General features: G+C 42.9%; 1 protein-coding gene across 3 annotated transcripts in view; it reads right to left on the bottom strand.

Moving 5' to 3' along the window:
- LOC119974954 (protogenin-like) overlaps positions 1-19,156 on the bottom strand; it is a 150,258-nt gene that overhangs the window by 18,318 nt on the left and 112,784 nt on the right. For 2 of the 3 annotated variants that reach the window (XM_038814337.1, XM_038814338.1), the window contains exons 12-13: positions 4,415-4,510; positions 48-234 (exon numbers count right to left, since the gene is read on the bottom strand). In XM_038814337.1, coding sequence (XP_038670265.1) covers positions 48-234; positions 4,415-4,510 — 283 coding nt within the window. The remainder of the gene's footprint in view (positions 1-47; positions 235-4,414; positions 4,511-19,156) is intronic. The other variant, XM_038814339.1, reaches the window with a different exon arrangement.

Here is a 19,156-nt window from a genome sequence, read left to right as displayed (position 1 = left end):
CTGAATCACCTTTTGACATAGATTCGCAAATAGAGGTATTGACTTACGTCTGAAGGTACATGACGAGGGAAGCATTCTGCAGCCCCACAGGATTACAGCGGACAGTATAGTTGATCATTATTGCAGCAGTAAAGACTGGTTTCCCCCATTGTAAGGAGATGGAAGATGAACTGTTGGCTTTTGCGTATAAGTGATGAGGTGGGGGTGGAGGAGGCACCATGCGATCCCGAACAGCTATCAAATAAGAAAAAATAGTTTATTGATCTGTTTTGGGCTCTAAAAACACATTTAAATACTTGCAGTTTGTCATTAAATCATAAATGTGGTTCGAATGTTCATTTAAGCCCCCACGTGAGGCCACGAAAATGGTGCGTTTTCCACAAGTATTTATCAACTTGAAAAAGGAATAACTGTTTCTACGGACAACAGCTGCAAGTAGGTTCTGTGCTCAAGGGACAAGAGGCTATCAAACCCCTGAGAAATGGCCAACATAAATTCAGCAAGATCTTCAAAGCATTCATGGTGATTATTTGAATTGCAATCACATATACACCTTGATCAAAATATCTACAGTTTTCCAAACATGTTGAACGATAAGGGCATATTATCAAGTTCTGTAGCAAAATCAACGTGTTTAAGGGAAGCTTTAGGGTGATTAAAAGAGGAAACAAATTTAGGAACATTCTGAAGATGTTGTCAGCCTACTGAACAGTAAAAGCATTCTTTAAATTGCCATACAAAAGGCAAATAATGAAATGGTATAAACTCTGGTAAAAATAGTTTCCAATTTAATTATTCCTCAGTGTACTGCGTAGTTGCTGACAATTTGGATTTGGAATTTTGTAACAAGTTACACTTCCCAACAGCTTGAGGATTGGCTGACTGACAGAAAACAGAGGGTTGGGATAAATGGGTCCTTCTCTGGCTGGAGAACTGTAACTAGTGGAGTGCCGCAGTGGCCAGTCCTCGGACCTCAACTGTTTACAATCTATATAAAGTATCTGCAAGTAGGGACTGAGCACAATACAGCAAAATCTGCGGATGATACTAAAATAGGTGGAAAAGCAGACAGTGAAGAGAAGATAAAGATTTTACAGATGGATATAGATAGGCTAGTACAATGGGCCAAAATTTGGCAGATGGAGTTTAATGTGGATAAGTGAGAGTTATCCATTTTGGCTAAAAAAAATAGAAAGGCAAATGATCTAAATGGAAAGCAGGTTCAAAAATGCATCTGGGCAGTGGGATCTGGGCGCCTTTGCCCATGAATCGTAGAAAGTCAGTATGGAGGTGCAGTATGTAATTAAAAAGGCAAATGGAATTTTAGCATTAATTGCACAAGGACTGGAATATAAAAACAGAATTGTTGTTGCAATTGCATAGGGTGTTGGCGAGACCACATCTGGAGTATTTGTCCAGTTTTGATGTCTCCTTATTTGAGGAAGGATGTGGTGGCATTGGATGCAGTTCAGAGGAGATTAACATAAAAAATAAGAACTAGGAGCAGGAGTAGGCCATCAGGCCCCTCGAGCCTGCTCCGCCATTCAATGAGATCATGGCTGATCTTTTGTGGACTCAGCTCCACTTTCCAGCCCGAACATCATAACCCTTAATCCCTTTATTCTTCAAAAAACTATCTATCTTTATCTTAAAAAGATTTAATGAAGCAGCCTCTACTGCTTCAGTAGGCATGGAATTCCATAGATTCACAACCCTTTGGGTGAAGAAGTTCCTCCTAAACTCAGTCCGAAATACCCTTATTTTCAGGCTATGCCCCCTAGTTCTGCTCTCACCAGCCATTGGAAACAACCTGCCCGCATCTATCCGATCTATTCCCTTCATAATTTTATATATTTCTATAAGATTCCCCCCTCATCCTTCTAAATTGCAACGAGTACAGTCCCAGTCTACTCAACCTCTCCTCATAATCCAACCCCTTCAGCTCTGGGATTAACCTAGTGAATCTCCTCTGCACACCCTCCAGTGCCAGTACGTCCTTTCTCAAGTAAGGAGACCAAAACTGAACACAATACTCCAGGTGTGGCCTCATTAACACCTTATACAATTGCAGCATAACCTCCCTAGTCTTAAACTCCATCCCTCTAGCAATGAAGGACAAAATTCCATTTGCCGTCTTAATCACCTGTTGCACCTGTAAACCAACTTTTTGCGACTCATGCACTAGCACACCCAGGTCTCTCTGCACAGCAGCATGTTTTAATATTTTATCATTTAAATAATAATCCTGTTTGCTGTTATTCCTACCAAAATGGATAACGTCAACATTGTATTCCATCTGCCAGACCCTAGCCGATTCACTTAACCGATCCAAATCCCTCTGCAAACTTCTAGTATCCTCTGTACTTTTCGCTTTACCACTCATCTTAGTGTCGTCTGCAAACTTGGACACATTGCCCTTGGTCCCCAACTCCAAATCATCTATGTAAATTGTGAACAATTGTGGGCCCAACACTGATCCCCGAGGGACACCACTAGCTACTGATTGCCAATCAGAGAAAAACCCATTAATCCCCACTCTTTGCTTTCTATTCATTAACCAATCCTCTATCCATGCTACTACTTTACCCGTAATGCCATGCATCTTTATCTTATGCAGCAACCTTTTGTGTGGCACCTTGTCAAAGGCTTTCTGGAAATCCAGATATACCACATTCATTGGCTCCCCATTATCTACTACACTGGTAATGTCCTCAAAAAATGCCACTAAATTAGTTAGGCACGACCTGCCCTTTATGAACCCATGCTGCGTCTGCCCAATGGGACAATTTCTATCCAGATGCCTCGCTATTTCTTCCTTGATGATAGATTCCAGCATCTTCCCTACTATCGAAGTTAAGCTCACTGGCCTATAATTACCCACTCTCTGCCTACCTCCTTTTTTAAACAGTGTTGTCACGTTTGCTCATTTCCAATCCGCCGGGACCACCCCAGAGTCTAGTGAATTTTGGTAAATTATCACTAGTGCATTTGCAACTTCCCTAGCCATCTCTTTTAGCACTCTGGGATGCATTCCATCAGGGCCAGGAGACTTGTCTACCTTTAGCCCATTAGCTTGTCCATCACTACCTCCTGATAACAATCCTCTCAAGATCCTCACCTGTTAGCCTCATTTGTATCAGTCAGATTGATCCCGGGGATGAAAGAGCTGACATAGGAGGAGAGATTGAACAGTTTGGGCTTATACTCGCTGGAGTTTAGAACAATGAGAGAGGATCTGATTGAGGTATATGAAATACTGAAAGGGATTGATAAAGTAAACATAGACCAAATGTTCCCCCTTTGTGGGGCATCTAGAACACGAAGTCACAGATATAGGTTGAGAGGCAGTAGATTTAAAACTGAGATGAGATGGGACTAATTCTCGCAGAGGGTGGTGAATTTCTGGAACTCGCTGCCCCATAGTCTGAATCATTAAATGATTTCAATGAGGAGATCAGATATATTTCTGATTTTATAAACAAGTTAAAGGGATATGGGGAACAGGTGGGGAGGTGGATTTGAGACCAGGAAGAGATCAACCATGGTCTGGCTGAATGGCGGAGCAGGCTTGAAGAGCTGAATTGCCTACCTCTGCTCCTATTTCCTATGTCCAAGGCTGGGATTTTCTGCCCCACCCCCGCAGTGATTTTCCCGTGGCAGAGGCAGCAAGCCATTGGCCAGTGGCAGGACCTTCAAGTCAATGGCAATTTGCATGGTTCACCCATCCCGCTTGGGGGGGGGGGGTCAAGTTTGGTGGGACTGGAAGATCCCGCCGGTGAGAAAGGCCAGAAAATCCCGCCCCAAATTTATTTTCTTCCACATAACAAATGTTATTTTCTGCAGTTTCTGCCTCGCCAATGTTTAAATCTTCGTTGTAAAACGCAAAAAACAAGTTCCTATAAATCATTCTGGCAAGATTGCCTTAAATATTGGATTAGATTGGTTTGTCACGTGTACCGAGGTACAGTGAAGTATTGTTCTGCATGCAGTTCAAACAGATCGTTCTATACATGAAAAGAAAATACATAATAGGGCAAACATAAAATACACAATCACACAGGCATCGAGTGAACATGTGTGAAGAGATCAGATCATCCAGAAGTCCATAAGAGGGTCATTAAGGAGTCTGGTAACAGTGGGGAAGAAGCTGATTTTGAATCTGTTAGTGCGTGTTCTCAGACTTTTGCATCTCCTGCCAGATGGAAGAAGTAGGAAGAGTAGTAAGCTGGGTGGGAGGGGTCTTTGAGTATGCTGCCCACTTTCCCCAAGGCAGTGGTAGGTGTAGACAGAGTCAATGTGTCAAATATAAAAGTTTCCAGGTTTAAAAGGGGACTGGATTTTTCTGGAGATCATTCCTTCAATGCTAAATACTCTGTACAATTTTAAAATGGAGTGTTAAAAATGAGCCACTTACACACACATCCTGGGGTGCTTACAGTTTGGTCTGCCTGGTAGCCTTCACCCATATAATTGTACGCCAGCAAACGCATATGATACTTTCTTCGAGGATCTAAAGTTTGAAAAGCACTCTGTTAAAAGACTTGTGTACACCCTTTTTTCTGGTCACTACATATTTGCATCGCTACACATCTCCGAGCTTAAGAGCTTTGTTCTGTTGCCATGGATTAAAAGAATGACTGTTGCTCAGTACCATTTAGCCTGCAGAATAATTTTTCGGAATTCATATACAAAATTAATCTGGGATGTACACAGCAATGTGTTAAAGTATAATGTGAAAAGAAATTATTCCATATATCGTAGCATTTGTAATTATCTAAACAAGGAGGAGAACAGGGAGAAAAACATCAAAATTATAAGCAAAGTTACAAACAAACACAATGATCCTGAAGTTTAGTAGAGTCCTTCCATATTTAACATGTGCTACCTCAATCTTTGAGTCAACTCTGCTCTGAACTATATCTCGTATTCAGAATACTCTATATCATACTGAATGTATCACAGAATGTCAGGATACAGAGGATTTGCTTCCTCCTCCGAAACATTTGAGAAAATGGGCTTCTCACGAAACATCGGAAAACCAAGATCTTCAAAATATGATGGGAAGAATGGTGGTCAAACACCAGCATCCTCTTCCAATCCAACTTGCCCAGCATGAATGTGCTAATCACTCCCGCTGGGCAGGGTGGATGTCGTTCGTATGCCTGACACCAAACCTCCGAAGCAACTGCTCTACTCTGAACTGAGATTCCCAGGAGGGTAGCAGAGAATTTTTAGGAGACATCCTCAAAGCATCCCTGAAGAGGTCAAAGATCCCCACAGACTCACGGGAGACCAGGCTTATACCCGAGCAAAATGGCGAAGGCTCATTTAGCAAGAACACATCATGGGGCTTTGTTGGGAATGCGCAACTGTAAAGTGGAATCATTGGAGAAAGCATACAAACCTCCAAACAACCCATCCACCTAACCCTTCAAGCTCCACATTTCTCCTATGTGGCAGAGTCCGCAGAAAATGAATTGATTGGACCGATCAGCCATCCAACCAGAATGAAAGCAAGTCATCCTTGATCCTGACAGACTGCCTAAGGTGGAAGATATCAAATCCCAAATAGTTGCAAATAATATCGCTTGTCCATTCTGCCTTTTAGGTTCTCCCCACAGGTCGATTGCTTCAAAACAAGCAACCACACGATCGAGTCAGTGCCGGATTTTGGATCTTGCTGGTTTTATTTTGGGGGGGGGGGGGGCGCAGGAGAAAGGCCCAATAAATTTCACAGTACCTGTCATGCAATTAGATAAAGATAACAGCTATGAAATTTAAGAGTAAGGCAGCCACGCTGAAGCTGGATAGTGCTTTGGCATGGTGACAAACTTAAAACTGTCCATTTCAGAGCACTAGAGAAACACTCGGGATGGGAGATGTACAGAGAAGGGCGTCTCCCTGAAACGTTCAGGGTTGGGTGGGGTCAAGGGTTGCTCTGACCACTCGAGCATGGGAAATGATAGGCGCGTGAAGTGGATAAGTACTTGGCACACCATCGCTTTGATGCAGCAACTCCCCAACAAGCTGATCCCACTCATTTAGTAACACTTAAAATTCTTCCACGGCCTGCTTAAAAAAAATAATAATTTTTTCGATAGTGACTTTCAGATAGCTGGCTTTGAGGTACTGTACCTGTACTAAATGTTGGCACAATTAGAATTCAATTTGTCCACTTGTTTATGTTTTTTGATTCTTTTAAAATCAGAAATAGGACAGACCTCCTTTACAAACCCTATATTCTTAAACACAGAATACCGCCATCCTTTTGGAATGTTTCAATTGAAGAACACAGGAATATATAAGACCCATTGGACATAGACAACAATCTTGGATACTTGTCAATTATCTCAGCCTATCAGTTTTCCAGCATCATCGCTCCCCCTCAAACCAATCTATGCTTAAATCTCCCTCTATGCTGCAGTGTAGGGTTTGCGACTTCAAATATATTAGTGTTCAATTTATCCATTTCATAAAACCTCACCTGAGCTTTCCTCCTTCCAAGTCAGAAAGTCCCTAGTTTCAAATGTCCAACCCAAGCCAATTTTGTTATTCTCTCAGCAAATGTGTATTGCAATGGCTAGAATACTACATAGTATGATGCTGCACCAGTGCTTTGTATAAAATCATTACCAACCTTCAAACGCCTATTTTTCTGAAATTCAGTCACATTCGCTGCACTATTTATTATACACAGCAGTTGCCACTTGCTTTCAACAAACATAATGTGACACAATGGCACATCCTTAAAATCATTTGAATTCATCGGTGCCAATTTAGTGAGATTGCTTTATTCTGCTGAGCAGTCTGTCTAAATACTTAAACTGAAAAAAAAGTAAATAAGCACTATATACACAATAAATATTCTAATCACAAGTCACATTGTCATTTTAAGCTGGCAGGTATCAGTGAGTGTTCGCATCGCACCAGTATCTCCTCAACCACTGCTGATTTTATCAGAGAATTTAAAGCAGCTAAGGTGTAATTTTGGATCCTAGTCTGTAAACCCCTGGAAAAAAAACATCATTACGCATTCCGACAAATAACTCCTTTTCAAACACAATACACTTTCAAAGGGGTTGCCTGATTTCTGAAGAACTAGCTTGAATATTCATTTAAAAAAGTCAAACTCCTCTGTAAGAAGCAAACAATCACTTTAAATAAACAATGAAATTGTCTTTAGCATGTGTACTTGACCGTTGTTCTCAGTATCAAAATAAAATATTGTTTTTGCAAGTATGAAATAAATAAAAACTAAAAGCATAGAGTAACTAGCTCAAGGATCTTCCAACAAAACAACTTATCTACAAGGGACCCCTGCTGACTTGTTGAATACCAGAGGATGGCCCCATTAACCATTTATCATACTGTCAAACGGCTTTAAAATGTCTGCTGCCCTCCTGAGTGGTCAACCAGAACCGGTCACTGTTCCATTAAATGGAGACAAGTGAAGGTCTAATGTCAACACAGAATTGCCCTTCCTCAGAGGGAGATACCGCTCACAGCAATAGTTTACACAATGCATCTTAACACACAAGGCCTCTTTTTGCAAATGCAACCCATCCATCACCCTTCAGCTCTATCAAGTTTAAGATTTTCTTATCCAAGATTGCAAAGTGTTGGCATTTAACATTTTGATGAACATGCTATACTTGGAGCAATTGTACAAACAAACCTGCACAACATCCAGTTTGAATATAACTTCATCTTTAGAGAAAATTCAAAATGTGTAAAGAATCAATTTATTAACAAGCTGTTAATGAAATACAGTGAGCAATAATCATGTACGGTTCTCTGAACAAAGCAGAAATACATAGTCCCCTCAAACAAGTTTCAAGGCTGCTTAATGAATTCAAGTTTACTTAATTAGCAACTGTTATGGATTTTAAATACAGCTGTCCTATAAAACTTTAAGCCAAAAATAATTTCTAATTCCCAATTGGCTTAATAATAAATAAAGATTTCCATTCTTGTGCACCCCCCCCCGCCCCACCCAACCCCACCCCCGCCCCACCCAACCCCACCCCCAACCCCCCTCCACACCCAACCCTCCCCCCCACACGCCCAACCCTCTCCCCCCACACGCCCAACCCTCTCCCCCCACACGCCCAACCCTCTCCCCCCACACGCCCAACCCTCCCCCCCCCCCACACGCCCAACCCTCTCCCCCCACACGCCCAACCCTCCCCCCCACACGCCCAACCCTCCCCCCCACACGCCCAACCCTCCCCCCCACACGCCCAACCCTCCCCCCCACGCCCAACCCTCCCCCCCCACGCCCAACCCTCACCCCCCCCCGCCCAACCCTCACCCCCCCCCACACACCCAACCCTCCCCCCCCACACACCCAACCCTCCCCCCCCACACACCCAACCCCCCCCCCCCACACACCCAACCCTCCCCCCCCACACACCCAACCCTCCCCCCCCACACACCCAACCCTCCCCCCCACACCCAACCCTCCCCCCCACACACACCCAACCCCCCACACACACCCCCAACCCTCCCCCCCACACACACCCAACCCTCCCCCCACACACACCCAACCCTCCCCCCACACACACCCAACCCTCTCCCCCACACACACCCAACCCTCTCCCCCACACACACCCAACCCTCCCCCCCCACACCCACCCAACCCCCCCCCACACCCAACACTCCCCCCCCCCCCCCACACACACACCCAACCCTCTCCCCCCCACACACACCCAACCCTCTCCCCCCCACACACACCCAACCCTCTCCCCCCCACACACACCCAACCCTCTCCCCCCCACCACCACACACACACACTTTTCTTCTCAAGTCAGTGACTCTCACTGGGGCACAGTTCCATCAGTGTTAGCAGCCTTCTGGCATCTCAGCAAAGTGAGACGCAAAAATAAATGTCAATAGGGTACTTGATCATGAGCATAGCCATGCCGGAGCGCTTTCCAGCAGAGGTCACTAGATAGCAATCAGGAGCACGAACCTCGCTGATATATCCCCTCCCTTAGCCAGAGGCACCGAGGATAATTGTAGCACCCCCATTACTACTCTTAAGATAAACTAACCAGAGCATAGCCTGTATGGGTCAGCAAAAAATCACATGATCCACTGGATGAGAAAACTGCGTTTTAATTTCTTTTTGTTTTTTCTAATTTAGAGTAACCAATTATTTTTTTCCCAATTAAGGGGCAATTTAGCGTGGTCAATTCACCTCATCTTTTTGGGTTGTGGGGGTGAGACCCACGCAGACATGTGCAAACTCCACACAGACAGTGACCCGGGGACGGGATTGAACCCGGGTCCTCGGCGCAGTGAGGCAGCAGTGCTATTAATTTCTTTATGCACCTATTTATTATACAGAGCCATTTATTAGCACAGTCATAATGAATGCAGCATTAATTGGTTAACGATACAAAGTTGAAACTTTTCAGGTTGTCATAACTTCTTTTCTCTGCAAAATGTCTTCAATTGTAATTTTGTTTTAAGTTACAGGGTGGCCATTACAATTCCACAGGGCGGGAGTAAGCAGATTCATTCCTGGCATTCAGTCTTAATCTAGCCATTTTAGTCAAGAAGAAATGAACTGGAGGAGGTGTCAAAGGGCAGCTGATCCACAGCGTCTGGAGGCAGACAACCCCCCTTAACTCTTAACATACAGGCGCAAAAGGACATAATGGGGCAAATGTTGGGAAAACCTGGGGTGCATGACCAAGTAAACTCTCCTTACTGAAATGATTAAATAATTATATTGACAAATTACACACTACATAGCAAAGCACCTCTACTTAGCTTTTAAGTAAAATAATGTATTATTGAAAAGTAATTATTGGCGTGTGAAGTGGTTGTCAAATGGGGGGGGCGGGCAGCACGGTGGAACACTGGTTAGCACTGCTGCCTCACAGCTCCAGGGACCCGGGTTCAAACCCGGCCTCGGGTGACTGCATGGAGTTTGCACGTTCTCCCCATGTCTGCGTGGGTTTCCTCCGGGTGCTCCAGTTTCCTCCCACAGTCCAAACGTGTGCAGGTTAGGTGGATTGGCCATGCTAAATTGCCCGTATTGCATGTGAAAAGGTTATGTGGGGTTACTGGGCTAGAGTGTGGGCTTCAGTACGATGCTCTTTCCAAGGGCCAGTGCAGACTCAATGGGCCGAATATAGCATATTTAAATTGTTGAAACAATGAACAGACATAAAATTGCCAGACCCACAATATATTGCTGTGGAAAAGTGAGAGTCAGTAGAGTAGCTATAAAAATGTTTTCAAATTAGTTTTAATTAAAGTCGTCAAAAAAAAAATTTTTTCAATGGTTTCGGAACACAATAAAAGAAATGACAATAGTGAAAAATCCAATAAAAAATCAGCTGAAGTAAATAAGAGTGTGAAAATGGTTGATTTTCTCCTCTAACCTGGACATGCACAGCTCCCATTACATAGCGATACGTCTGCTGTGGCTGCTGCTGTTAATGGATCATCTAAAACAAAAGTGCAGCTTTTGCTGTTTTAATGGTTTCTGGTAACCAGATAACCTCCAGGAGGGCTTAGATGCTAAACACTTGTAGTGGGTTCAAATAATCCCCATAAAACCTGAGAGCCACCACTTATCAGGAGATCTACTAGAGACCATTATTTATTATACGCCATCTTTGTTAAAAGTTCAAACAGTGGTAACAGTGGAAATCTTTACCTTAAGATAACACACCGTCTTAAGTAAAGGACTATGGAGTTAATGCTGCACTATTATTGTCTGCACCATTACGGAGATGACCTTTCGGTTAAATCCTAGAGATGATCCTCTGTCTCCTTGTTGCTTTTACTTCAAAACCGCAGACTCTAACCTCAAAAGAAATTAACTTTCTTACAACAGTTCCAAATGATCCAACATATAGTTACATAATAACATTGCAAGTAGCCACTGCAATCTGTACTAACTAAAGGCGCATAACAAATACGTGAAATGACACTGGAACACACACAGTGAAGATATGAACTCGCTGAAATCAGTGCAGGATAAAGGGGAAATTAGAAATTGTGGGTGGGCAACTTCAGTGAAAGATGCAGCACAATGGGCTTATTACTGGTCTTAAACTACTAAACTGTTCTGTGCTGGTATAATTCGTCCCTTGCCCTTAGTTTTCTAAAGGCAGCAACACATACTACGACACATTCCTACAAGTGCCAGGACCCCTACATAAGCAGAAATTTCACCCACATAGGATCCTCAACATAATAATAATAATCATTATTCGTGTCACAAGTAGGCTTACATTAACACTGCAATGAAGTTACTGTGAAAATCCCCTAGTTGCCACACACCGGCACATGTTCGGGGACACTAAGGAAGAACTCAAGAATGTCCAATTCACCTAACAAGCTCGTCTTTCGGGACTTGTGGGAGAAAACCGGAACACCCGGAGGAAACCCACACAGAAATGGGGGAACGTGCGGACTCCATACAGGCAGTGATCCAAGCTGGGAATCAAAGCCGGGTCCCTGGTGTTGTGAAGCAACAGTGCTAACCACTGTGTCACCGTGCCTCTCCAGCACAGTGTTGTGCTATTCAACTTGCAAGGGCATCACTGATGAACCCGCCCATGTCTTCAACTTGATATCCAAGCACATTTCCAGCAGTGGGCGCTACAATGAGCTCAGGAACATGCATTTTCCTTCTCAATTTTGCCCGGAATCCACCAACCACTGCAGTAATCAACGGAACCAGTCACCCCACCTCCGAGTACCATCAACCCTGATCTTGTTCCATTTTGTTCAGCACCATCCCTCCTGTGCCAACAGGAAAGTAAATCTATATCCAGTAAGAAGCCAAGAAAACTATTAAAGAAACAAAGCAGCCTTCTCATCAGATGGACAAAAGTTATTTTCTCAGAAAGCCGAAAGGAGAAGCCCACTTCAATCCTCGTGTTTTTTTAAAAAATGGTTGCCACAGTGACCTCACTGACTGATCTTCGAGGGCTTATTTCTGCTCCAAAATATCCCAGTGAAAAAGTAGGTGCCCTCTATTGAAAAGCCCTGCAGATTAAACAGCTGCACCCCCACTCGCTGCGTTCCCCCCTCCCAAAATCTGGCTCACACTCTGGGGTTGTGGCAAATTCTAAACCCCAAAATGAGGTCACAGTGGGGGGGGAGGGGGGGGGAGAGGGAGAAGAGAGAGAGAGAGAGAGAGAGAGAGAGAGAGAGAAAGGGAGAGAGAGTTTGGGAAGCACAAACCTAAAGCTATTGATTGTTTTAAAAAAAGTCAATTCCTGAGCCAGCTGGTATGCTGCAACAAATCTCCACAGAACTCAACATCCCACTATTAATGTGCCAAAACCCCAGTATAAAGTCACCACTGAAGATCCTATTGATCTCTCCAACAGCTGTAGTTACAGAACTTTACTACCATCATGTACAAACAGTATCATCCCATATTAGAGCAAGACGCTCATAACATACAACTGCATGCTCAGTAAATGCATAGTGCACAAACATATACAGTTATCTCACCACTGGAGTATTTTCATAGAATCATAGAATTTACAGTGCAGGAGGCCATTCGGCCCATCTGTCTGCACCGACCCTTGGAAAGAGCACCCTACTTAAGTCCACGCCTCCACCCTACCCCCATAACCCAGTAACCCCACCTAACCTTTTTGGACACTAAGGGCAACTTAGCATAGCCAATCCACCTAACTTGCACATCTTTGGACCGTGGGAGCAAACCGGAGCACTCGGTTGAAACCCATTCAGACACAGGGAGAACGTGCAGACTCCACACAGTGACCCAAGCCGGGAATCGAACCTAGGACCTTGGAGCTGTGAAGCAACCATGCTAACCACTGTGCTACCGTGCTGCCCATTTTATGACAATAAGAAGTGTTAAAATTAAATCCAGTAGCAAACTAAGGATCTTCATTTACCATTAAATGTTTATTACCATAATACAGCTTACAGGATTCCACACTTGTTAAAAGTTTATACCCACTTGTTTGATTTTAACAATTGGCCAAATGGACAGACAACTCATTTGAAAAGAAGAATTGAAATTTAAATCAACAACTAAATGTGTGGATTCCGAGAACAGAGAATAAATACTCAGACTGCACAGAGTAATCTGACATTGGACATATATATGTGCTTTCGAATTGCAGAATGAAGTTGCCTGCTTTCCCACTCCCGAGACTTCAACAGAGTCTGTTGAATCTCTCAAACTAATGAGACACGGTCTCAAAGGATTTTTAAGAGTCTTTAATATTTTAAAGCTTGTCACAGTTCATTAGACACAATCTTCTGCATGAATTCAGACACTCAGATGCAATCTACAGCATCCATGCAACAGAGGTAACATTTAATTGCTCGTCAGTTCTGTAAGTGAAGCTCTCAAGACCACTAACATTTCAAACCAACTTAAACAGATCACACAAGATCATCAGATCACATTAACTATCCCACTTTGGTTCTTTATAAAAAGAAATCTAGACCCCAAAATCACAAATATTGCTTTCAATGCAAATGAGAATGGAAATATTAAATATTCACATGACCATCACGGTACCTATGCCCTATCAGCACCAAAGAGGTTAACTACTCCAATTTTCCTTTTCCCTGTGATAAGATCACAAGACCATAAAGACATAGGAGCAGAATTAGGCCACTCTGTCCATCGAGTCTGCTCCGCCATTCAATCATGGCTGACATTTTTCTCATCCCCTTTCTCCTGCCTTCTCCCCACAACTCCTGATTGATCAAAGACCTATCTACCTCTGTTTTAAAGACACTCAGTGATTTGGTCTCCACAGCCTTGTGTGGCAGAGTTCCACAGATTCACCACTCTCTGGCTGAAGAAATTCCTCCTAATCTCCGTTTTAAACGATCATCCCTTTCGTCTGAGATTGTGCCCTCTGCTTCTAGTTGTTCTACAAGTGGAAACATTCTCTCCACATCCACTCTATCCAGGCCACCCAGTATCCTGTAAGTTTCAATAAGATCCCCCCTCATCCTTCTAAACTCCAACGAGTACAGACCCAGAGTTCTCAACTGTTCCTCATACGACAAGCTTTTCATTCCAGGGATCATTCTTGTGAACCTCCTCTGGACCCTTTCCAAGGCCAGCACATCCTTCCTTAGATATGGGGACGAAAGCTGCTCACAATACTGCAAATGGGGTCTGACCAGAGCCTTATATAGCCTCAGAAATACATCCCTGGGCTTGTATTCTAGCCCTCTCGACATGAATGCTAACATTGCATTTGCCTTCCTAACTGCCGACTGAACCTGCATGTTAACCTTAAGAGAATCGTGAACAAGGACTCCAAAGTCCCTTTGTGCTTCTGATTTCCTAAGCATCTTCCCATTTAGAAAATAGTCTATGCCTCCATTTCTCCTTCCAAAGTGCATCACACTTTTTCACATTGTATTCCATCTGCTACTTCTTTTCCCACTCTCCTAGCTTGTCCAAGTCCTTCTGCAACCCGCCTGCTTCCTCAATACTACCTGTCCCTCGACAGGTCTTTGAATCATCTGCAAACTTAGCAACCGTGCCTTCAGTTCCTTCCTCCAGATCATTAAGATATATTGTGAAACGTTGTGGTCCCAGCAACAACCCCCGAGGTACACCACTAGTCGCCAGCTGCCCATCCTGAAAAAGACCCCTTTATCCCCACTCTCTGCCTTCTGCCAGTCAGCCAATCAGCCAATCCTCTATCCATGCCAGGATCTTAACCCGAACACCATGGGCTCTTTTTCTTCCAAGTGTTTATCTAACTCCCTCTCAAACATATTAATTGAAGTTGGTTTCAATAGCCACTTGTGATAATGCATTCAACATTCGAATAATGCTATGACTTTTTAAAAAAAAGTGTCCCTCTTTATGTACCCAAGTGCTAATCCTAAAGTTATGCCCTCTTGTTACCGATTATTGGGCAACAGAAATAATCATGCACCTTCTACCTTCGCAAACCCATTCACATTGCATCTTTCCCATAACACCATCATCCTTTGTATACTGGGGTACTCCAAAGTGCACACAGTAATTAACTGAGATTTAAACAATGTTCCTGCAAAAATTCACCATCCTCTCCAGGCTTTTGTATTTACTGCCTATTAGCAGAAAAACCAAGAATCCCATTTGTCCTATCTTTGACTTTTTCCTGCTTTACAAGATCAGTGTACCTATGCCCCTACAACTTCCAATTCTTCTGCTTTATGATTTACATTATCTTTCTATTGTCCTTTTTCATAAAATATACCACTTCACATTAACCACACAGCTGCCCACTTTTCAATGAGAGGGGCATGATTTTATATGAGAGAGAAAAATATGCATCAAATTGCTTTAAACCAGTGTGGTTCGGTGGCGCAGTGGTTAGCATTGCTGCCGCACTGTGCTGAGGACCCGGGTTCATTCCCAGCTCCCGGTCACTGTCCGTGTGGAGTTTGCACATTCTCCCCATATCTGTGTGGGTTTCACCCCCACAACTCAAAGATGTGCAGGTGAATTGGCCACGCTAGAATTGCCCTTAATTGGAAAAAAAATGAATTGGGTTCTCTAAGTTTATATATTAAAAAAGCATAAAACCTTGCTTAAAAATTAACTCATTATCCTTCTGTTGCTCTCCCAAAGACCCAGATATCACCATATCTTGTCCCTAGCAACAGAGACCCAAAATCCCTACTTTTGATAGTGCTGACCACCTGATTTCAGCCAGGGTACAAGTTGCAATGCTACAATTAAGCCACACTTCCCTCAGCTAGGTTAGGGCAGCATAGTGGTGGTGGTAGTGGGGGGGGGGGGGGGGGGGGGGGGGGGAGGAGATGTAAGAGAGGAGGAGAAGCCCTCCTGTCATAGCTCACTATTTATGCTGCCAAATGAAGAATGGTTAATTTTGCTTGGCAAAGGCCCCTCTACAGATCTTTGTATTACCTACAAACTTAGCACCATGCCTTCAGTTCCTTCCTCCAGATCATTAATGTATATTGTGAAAAGGTTTGGTCCCAGCACCAACCCCTGAGGTACACCACTAGTCACTGGCAGCCATCCTAAAAAAGATCCCTTTATCCCCACGCTCTGCCTTCTGCCAGTCAGCCGCAGAACTAAATCTCAGCAAGGTTCTGACATGGAGATTGGGGCAGAAAACTGGTGCAATAGTAGTTAGCATAAAGTTTTCCACATCCACTGACTTGTGCAATTAAACACATTCTAGCTTGTCCATGATGTGCTGGAATCCACAATTGCGTTTTATTTGGCCTTTCCTTTTAACCCCATGGTTTTCCCAAAATAGTGCACCCACAGACACAATTAGCAGCAGCAGTTCTCCAGTACCTTCTCCCAAGAACTTTTAATGCTGTGTATATGGTTGGGATCCATCACAGTAAAGCTCCTATTATCAGATATCCACAAACATTTTACAGCAGTGGTCAATCAGGGAAGGGAATTCTGACTAACTTTCCCTAACGTAGGAAGCAGCAGAATGGTGTGAACAGGAGTCTTAAATTGTTATGCAAATGAAAATAGCACACTTCAACTTTTCATTTGGTATCAGCAAAGCACCACACTGCAGAGCTTTGAGGGCTGGTAACCTTAATTGTTCATTTAAAAAGTGGCACCAACATGTCAGCAAAGCATTTTGAACTACTTGCCAAATGCATCATTGCCAGCAAATGTTTGCTGACCATTCATTACCGATGACAAGCTGTAAATAGCTTTGTTTCAAAAGGTGATTCACTCGTCCGTTAGAAATATTTGCAAATCTTAAAAGTCCTTAAAAAGGCTAGCAGGTCACCACCAGTAAGGGAAAAAAAGTTAAGTCTGGGGTCAAAAGCATGGAGGAGTTTTTTTTTTCTAAGGGTCACTCCACCCACACAAACCTTGATTTTGTGGTGATAAAGACAAAGGAAGGCAAACCCCAGAAAAACCAGACCTCTCGGTTCTAAAAAGGTCCCCTCTGGGACTAAGCAACAGATAAGGGCTGGCTAGACAAGGCAAAAACAGTGCCTGCACAGAAAATTTATAGCTCTGTTTTTCTGTCTACTTAATACAAAATGGAGTTTTTCCAAGAAGGGCATGCAAAAGTTTAGCCTGGAATCCAGCCTAAAGCTTTGACCTCAAGCAAAAAGTGGCTGGTTTCTCTGCTGTCCGATTCCTAGTGAGCTCGCAGTACAAATGTCCTGCAACAGTCCAGTGAGCTAGCCTGCTGGGGTGAATACAGTGCCCCTGGCCCATTCTTAGAACACAATAAAGCTGCTGCAATTATGCAGGAAAGAATCCAACCATGTTAGATGGTGACATCTGGGCCATGCCCTTTGACACGCTTAGAATCTGCCTTGACTAAAGTCTGCTTTTGAAGCAATGAGAGACTGAAGTCTGGGGACTGCAAAGGGAGCAGTGTCACAACAAAGACAAAAGTAAGCTGTATGATGTTACAGAAACCTCCTGAAAAGGTTAGTTTTTCTACTCATAACAGCTCGACAAGAGATACTGCTGCATTTAACATATGCAATCAGTGCAAGTATATAAAAATACTATCAGTGCAAGTAACAACCTACACACTCATAAAAAGCCATTAAAACAATACCCACATTTTGCAGCACAGTAAACGTTCACAGCACACTGGGATATATTTACACCAGAACAGGCCACATTCCATGCACATTCAGGTGATTCAAACAAAGTGCATCTATTCACCTGACTTTTACTTCTGTTTTCATTCAATGTGAAATGATGAGTTTGCATTTACATTTGGCACACAAAGGAGATAGGTGCTGCACAGTGAGCCAGCTACAATTCTCCGATGGCAGCAAGTGTGTCAGACCCAGCAGCACAGCAGCCAAATTTGTACGTGAATAGCTCAAACCTAACCTGGGATGATTCCTCCCCTTCCAGATCGAACCATTTACCGTGGATCAAGAAAGTCAAATTTTGCAATTGCAGAGTAAACCAGGTTTGAAAGATTTAATTGCTGCTCCCATTGTAAATCTTTCCATTTCTTCATGGTCACCTGATGTTTATGATTTATTTGCGTAATCACGCCTATCTTAAGCCTTTGTTCTGCCCCCTTTGAAGGCCTTCGGGTCAAACACTCCCTCACTTCCTCCACCCCCACCCCCAAAATAAATGGTTCTTTTTCCTAGTGTTATTTGAAGGTGAAAAATCTCATCAAGATTATACCCCCAAAAAAACAGGTAAAAATACAATAAAGGGTGGTCTAGAAATGTCAGAATAATTTGCAACATATAAGCAACTCATCTGGTACAGAGTTACGGACTTCCAGCTGATATTTCAGTAACTAACAGACGATTGTTAGTAGCAGTGTTAAGACACTGGGAAGGGGAGATGATATCTGTTTTGTCCAAAATATGCCCTCAGGCCTAGAAATACATTTTCTTCTAGAATCAACACGGTTCTATTAGTTTTTCATGGGTTAACTACCATTGTGACCTTGTAATAGAATGAAAACTTACATTTATCAAACTGGTTAAATTAAGACAACAACCCTGTGCTTTATACAAAGAACAGAACTATTGGACACAAGTATTCAAATATAACTACACAACTTTGCTGGGTGCAGTAACCTCCCTATCAACAATACTTCCGTCACATGTGATGTTACGGTTTGGGGGGAATTGCGGGTGTTATGGGGCTGTTAGTTGCATATTACTGCTTATTGCTATACTTGTTGTTATATTTTTATATTTTCTGTAAAAAATTCCAATCAAAATTTTTTTTAAAAAAAACAATACTTCCGTCTCTTCACAGCTGTGACCTGCTCAGTAGTTTAACATCGTAATGATTTAACAGTATGAAGGGTTCTGTAGTTTTACTTTTAACAGGTTAAATGGAAATGTGTTCTTCTGTAGTGTATGTAAATCTATCGCATCAAGAAAGGTTTAAAAGTTGTATCAAATGAACAAATCTCAAATATTCAATCTCAAGAAGTTTGTCTTTCTCATGTTGATATCCAATGTTTCCTTCTAATTAAAGTTAATTTATACTTAAATTGCTCTCATCAGTACCCTCTCAAGTAACTGAAACATGCGTAAAACAGTCTTTTAACCTTTGGTGGTTGGGAGTTGGGCTTAATTCTGGGTGGAGAAAATTCAAATGAGCCACAGGTCATTAATGGCATTGGTCAAAGTGAATCATTTCTCCTGATCACTAGGTATGTTCAATCTCTAATGT

This window comes from Scyliorhinus canicula, chromosome 12 (assembly GCF_902713615.1).
Source record: "Scyliorhinus canicula chromosome 12, sScyCan1.1, whole genome shotgun sequence".
Classification (NCBI taxonomy): domain Eukaryota; kingdom Metazoa; phylum Chordata; class Chondrichthyes; order Carcharhiniformes; family Scyliorhinidae; genus Scyliorhinus; species Scyliorhinus canicula.
The sequence above is the reverse complement of the archived record's forward strand: the minus strand, read 5'-3'. Positions and strand labels throughout refer to the sequence as shown.